Raw genomic sequence first — 6,071 nt, forward strand, 5'->3', positions numbered from 1 at the left:
TGGTGCGGATGGCATGGTTGGCATCCCTTGGCACGGAGATGTGGCGGCATGGTATGGCATTTTCACATGTGGTACGACTGGCATGGTTGGCATGCCTTGGCGCGGAGATTTGGCTGGCATGGTATGCCATTGACACATGTAGTGTGGAAATTAAGGTTTGGCCTATCGAAACCCTAATTAGCAAATAAAGGTACCCTGGTAATTTTCTCACAGACATATTAAAAGGTTCAATAAATGCGCTTGCTGGAGACATTATTACTCAAGTTCTGTGACGTCAATGTCTGACTAGGGTTTTACGATTTTAAACCTAAGCTAAAAACCACCATCAACACCTAGCTACCGTACTTTCGTTATTATCTCCCATAACTCCCACTCCAATCGTACTATGAACAAACCTATGCTCTGAGCAATCTGGAGCTTAACCTAAAGCTCTGATACCAGTTGTCAGGATTTTCTTCTTATGGAATCACTGATAACCGCGGAATAACGGATCTTGAGATATTATGATGAGTAATAAGTAAAGCAAACACAAGCAACTATAATAATACGAGAAAGATAAATCAACTCACAAGACACAAGACTTATAGTGGTTCAACCAATACATACAATGTGTATATATTGTCTACGTCCACTTTGAGTCGCACCAACTCAAATCCAATATGAAGAAAAATGATTACAACGTCGTGTGAATCCCAGCAAACCCTTGGTTACACGCAACAATTACCCGAGACGATAACATTGTCTCTTTTTCCTCACCAATATGCTATCACAACGAAACCCTATCTTTTTCCCTAAAAGCTGTACAAGAAAGAACTCACTTTTCTCTCTGCAATTGTATTCGCTCACAATTTCTCCACACACATTCTACAAAGCCTAGTTACCTATTTACATATGTTACAAACTTGGCCACCAAGAATTCTATCCGGTTTAGGAAATTCCTTTCCCAAAACAGTCACGGATAACTTAGGAAATAATTAGTCTTCAATTAACTAACAGGTAATAACTAAAGAAAGAAACTCTGCTGAAAGATAATAAACCAATTTTCATGCTGACTACTTAAATTTGTAAACCTTTTTTATCCTGTCATCATCCTTTTCAATGTCAATCTTCTGAAACCCCGGTCCAAGAATAACCCGCCTTGCAAATTTCTCAAAGATGAGTCTATCAAGAAAAAATCTGATAAAAGGGAAAAAGAGAGCAAAAAAATGAAGAGCTATAAAATCTTGATATACTGGGTAAGATTCTTTTTCCCAGTTAATAGTGGAATTCATCATTAGTTGCATCATCCTATGCCTGTGTGATGGGTGGGGTGGTTTCGAGCTGGTGATGAAGATTTTTAATGGAGAAGTTGAAGAACAAGCAGCTGAAAGATGGTTCAAGAGTTCTCTCCTCTTTGTGGTGTTTTGACTGATACGTTTGATCCCTTTACCTTGGTAGGTATTATTATAGAGGCGGAATTCAGGATAATAATAGACGAAAAGGCTTAAAAAACAGAGACACAAGAAAGTAATTCGAAGAAAAATATCTTCTCTAGATTATGAACAAGAAAACGATTACAATTTTCTCTTTGTTACACTCACAATCTTCTCTAAACAGCGGATCAATCTTAATCTGTTTGCTAAGCTTGCACAAGTATTGTTCCAAGCTTTCTCTAGGTTTTCTGTATCTAGTATATGTCCTTAGCTATTAGCCAAAGCCCTCTATTTATAGCCTTCATCGTACTCAGCCGACCAAGGACTTCTATTAGGAATCTATTTCCTAAACTAAGAGTATTGCCTAAAAAAAAACTCTCCCCTAACAAGGAATTCTGCCTAAACAAGGATTCCTACCTAGAATAGGATTCTTCCCTCAACTTAACTTGAAGTTAACTAAGTTCCTTAAAGGAGTACAGATATACCTATATCATGGGTCCCCCTTTTAAGAACTTGAACTCCTGAAATAGTTAAAAATGAAGGTTAGGGAACTCGAGAGTCTCTTTTTCCTTGTTAAACCACTTGACCTTGCTAGGAACTTGACCTTTACATCTAATTAAAAAAGCTTCTTTATCTCCTTGTCGTGTTTTAGTCACTCTTCGCTCCAATATGTATTCTTCCTTGAGTGGTTCCTCTCTATCAAACCATAAGTATTCTACTCGTGGTAAGATCATAGTGTCGTCATTGTAATCATCTAGTAATGGTGGTTCAAAAAATTTCAAGTATTCGGCATTTATAACCGAGTACATTCCTAGATAAGGTGGCAGATCTAGAGGAAAGGCATTATCACCAATCTGATCGAGAATACGAAATGGTCCATACCTCAACGGCTTCAACTTCTTACCTTCCCCATTCAGTCCTTCCTTAACTAATTTTAACCATACCAAGTCACCAACACCGAAATTACAAGGCACACTATGCTTGTCATGGTTTGCTTTGTATTTGGATTGTGACTTCTTTAATTGTGCTTCAACAGTTGCATGAATCTGAGATATCTTCTCCAAGAACTTTTGTGCCTTTTGTCGTTCACTTCCTTCCTTCCCTCCCATTGAGGTGTCACTAGAAAATACTAGATCAAAAAGACTAAGTGGTAAGTAACCATAGAACGTCTCGAAAGGAGATTTTCCTGAAGAACTATGAACTTCTGTATTGAATGCAAATTATAGATATGGTAAACTCTCATACCAAGCTTTAGGATGCTTGGGATTATATCCCCTTAACATGTGAACTATAGTCCTGTTGACCAGTTCTGTCTGTCCGTATGTCTGTGGATGAAAAGTTGTACTCTTCTTCGAGCTAGTGTCCATCATCTTCCATAAAGAATCCCAAAAATGAATAAAGAACCGACTATCCCTATCATAAATAATCGAAGTAGGTAATCCAAAATGCTTCCGCACATGCTCAAATAAGAGCTTTCCTTCACCGACTCACGTTACCGTCTTTGTACATGGAATTAATGTGATCATCTTGATGAATCAGTCGACCACAACGAACAAGTAATCATAACCAGTCTTGGTCTTTGGTAACCCACTAAGAAAATCCATAGAGATACTCCCCCAAGGTATTGATGGAACTGGTAATGGTAGATATAATCCACGTTTTCTGTTAGAAGGCTTAGAAGTGCTACACAACTTACACCCTCGAACTAACTTAGCCACATCATCTTGCATCTTCGGCCAAAATACATAACGCCGGAGGTTAAGGAGAGTTTTATTCATCCCAAAATGTCCAGCAACTCGAGAAGTGTGTGCCTCTCTCAACCACTGTAAACGATTTCCATCTTCTGGTATGCAAAGTAACTAACCTTTGTATAACAATCCATCTCGGAGTTCATACTCGCTTTTCAAACCACTCTTTACACCTTCTAACACCTTGTTGAAGTATTTGTTGGATACATATGACTCTGTATACTATGGAGGAACAATTGGTTGAGTTCTCATGGCCACCATTAATATTGCTCGAATTGGTGGACGAGACAACATATCTGCCAACTTATTTTTTACTCCCTTCTTGTACTTAATGAGAATATTGAAACTCATCAAATAAGACATCCACTTCATGTGTCGGGCTTGTTGTAGTTTTGTTCGAGCGTATAGATATTCCAATGGTTTGTGATCTGAATGTACCACTATTTCTTTACCTAAGATATACACTCACCAATGCTTGATACATTGATATAAATAACAAAATTCTTTGTCATAAGGCGCGTAGTTCTTAATAGCGCCTGAAAAAATTCTGAATGGTATTCTATTGGTTTACCATCTTGCAACAACACTCCTCCCATTGCATAGTTAGAAGCGTCAGTCTCAACTTCAAAAGTACGCTGTAAATTAGGCAATGCCAACACCGGTGCTTCTGAAATATTCTTTTTTAGTAACTGAAAAGCATCTTCATGGGTTTGCTGCCACTCAAACTTTGCCTTAGCTCCCGTCAAACCATGTAATGGTCTCGCAATATTCGAAAAATGTCGGGTAAACTTACACAAGTATGTGCAAGCCCCTAAGAAACTCCTGATTTCAGTTACAGTACTAGGTCTAGGCCACTTAGTGATCACTTCAACCTTACTTGGATCAATATTCCGTTGTCCACCACCAACAATGAATCCGAGATACACCAACTCCTCTTTCCCAAAATCACACTTCTTTACGTTCAACTTCAGCTGGCCTTCATGTAACACTTTAAACACCTTCTCAACGTGAACGAGATGATCTTCCCAAGTTCTTTTGTATATTAGGACATCCAAGTAAACAATCACAAAATATTCTATAAAAAGGAGTAACAAATCATTCATCAAACGTATAAACGTCACTGGAGCGTTACACAAACCAAAAGGCATCACCAACCATTTGAACAAACCTTGTTTGATTTTGAAAGTAGTCTTCCATGTATCATCTTCTCGAACTCTCATTTGATGGTATCCGAATTTGAAATATAACTTTGTAAAGACTCGAGCTTTTTCCAACTGATCCATCATGTCGTCTATCCTAGGTAAAGGGTAACGATTCTTGATTGTGATCTTGTTTAATGCTCTATAATCAATACATATACGCCATCCTCCATCTTTCTTTGGCACCAACAACACTGCTGATCCACAAGGTGAAGCACTTGGCACTATCATTTATAATTCTAGAAGTTTGTGGAATTGTTTCTTGATCTCATTAGATTCCTCTACAATCGTGTGGTAAAGACCTATATTAGGTAGAGAGCTTTCCCCGGTCAACATGATATCATGATCCACACTCCTCTTTAGCGGTAATCCCATGACATCTGAAAATAAATCCTTATATTTCAACTTCAACCTTTCTAGGTTGCCTTCTTGTTATGCAGACAAGGCTGCCAAACAAACTCTACTCGGCTTCTCTTCAAGAGAACAAATCACAAGGAGAATGAACGTTGTGCTAGCATTCACCAACGTTGGTTAACCGCTTAGCCCGAGTGACTGCGATTAAGCTTTCTCCCTCGAGAGGAGAATTTGTATCTCAAATCCCAAAACTCTCCCCATTCTTGGTAAAGGTGTACTTTTTCTCCCTCCTATATAGAGTTGCATATCTATCCCATAGGTAAGGACTACCTAGTACTACTTGACAGACATCCAATTCCAAAGGTACTACGTCGCATGTAACTTCATCAATGTATGACTCATCAAAATCAAACTTGAGCGTACACTGCTCTCCAACCTGTATCCCTTATTCCTTTTGAATCCACACTAAAGGATATGGTTTCGGATGTTTGAAAGTCTTCAAACCAAACTTCTGTACTAAAGAATGCGAAAGTAAATTCTTCTGACTTCTCGGGTCAATAACAGTATCAACCAATTATGTTTTGAATTGCATCTTCACTGTGAAGAGTCTCTCCCTAAGATCATCTTTTGAAGGTCTTTCTTTTTCCCCTTCCATAAGAGAGAGTCTTGAATTGGGTTCCGTTAGTCCGTGGACTTCTTTTGGATTTTGAGCGACTAGTGCTGCCTTCGTGGCTTCTTTCCTCTGCAGCCCTTTGGGATTTAGATGAGGGTTCTTTACCCAACACTTGTCGATAACGTGACTTGTTTGCTTGCAATGGTTGCAAGTCAAACCTTCCTTGTCACTAGACTTCCCTTCTTATTTGCTCCTTTCACAGTGGTACCTCCATATTTTCCCTTGGAATTTCCCTTAGAGTCAGTTTTCTTAAGCTTGTCTTCAATAACATTAGGTTTTACACTCGCTTCAGCAATAATATCTACTGAAAACATCTTCAACTCCTTCCGTATATACTCATGGAACCCGGAAATATACTTCACATAGATAGTATGATCTTCCAAATCTAAATCCAAAGCCATAACTTGATTTTGAAATTCGGAAGTATGTTCTTGCACGGTTTGGTTGTATGGTTGCTTCAAGTTGTACCACTTGAACCATCTCTCCTCAAGGTAGCCAACCGGATAAATTTTTTCCTTACAACTGTCTTGAATCTTTTCCATGATAATACTCCCTTACCTTGGTTTTGTCTTTGATAAGCTTTCCACAAGGTTAGAGCATGCTTTTGTAGCTTCAATGCCACGAAAGAAATCTTTTCCTTTGAACCATATTCAAATAAAGAAAAATACATCTCTAGAAGTTCAAT

The 6,071-nt window shown here is 38.5% G+C and overlaps 1 protein-coding gene across 1 annotated transcript; it reads right to left on the reverse strand.

The window, feature by feature from the left end:
• Positions 1–1,052: 1,052 nt before the first annotated feature.
• On the reverse strand, positions 1,053–4,380 carry LOC113305244 (uncharacterized mitochondrial protein AtMg00860-like). Its single transcript, XM_026554325.1, has 4 exons — positions 4,329–4,380; positions 3,732–4,235; positions 2,220–2,340; positions 1,053–1,176 (listed from the first exon to the last, which is right to left on the reverse strand). Exons 1-4 carry the CDS (start codon positions 4,378–4,380, stop codon positions 1,053–1,055), a joined length of 801 nt encoding a protein of 266 aa, XP_026410110.1.
• Positions 4,381–6,071: the final 1,691 nt, after the last annotated feature.

Source organism: Papaver somniferum, chromosome 8 (genome assembly GCF_003573695.1).
Source record: "Papaver somniferum cultivar HN1 chromosome 8, ASM357369v1, whole genome shotgun sequence".
NCBI classification, from domain to species: Eukaryota; Viridiplantae; Streptophyta; class Magnoliopsida; order Ranunculales; family Papaveraceae; genus Papaver; species Papaver somniferum.

What these genes read in the sequence shown, in the direction of transcription:
- LOC113305244 (XM_026554325.1), bottom strand. Translation starts at nt 4,380, where the DNA reads ATGAGAGTTCGAGAAGATGATACATGGAAGACTACTTTCAAAATCAAA. An exon ending in AGGAGTGTTGTTGCAAGATG is followed by an intron (nt 2,341 to 3,731) that starts GTAAACCAATAG and finishes GGTTAAAATTAG; the next exon opens with TTAAGGAAGGACTGAATGGG. An exon ending in CTGCCACCTTATCTAGGAAT is followed by an intron (nt 1,177 to 2,219) that starts GTACTCGGTTAT and finishes CCCTTTTATCAG; the next exon opens with ATTTTTTCTTGATAGACTCA.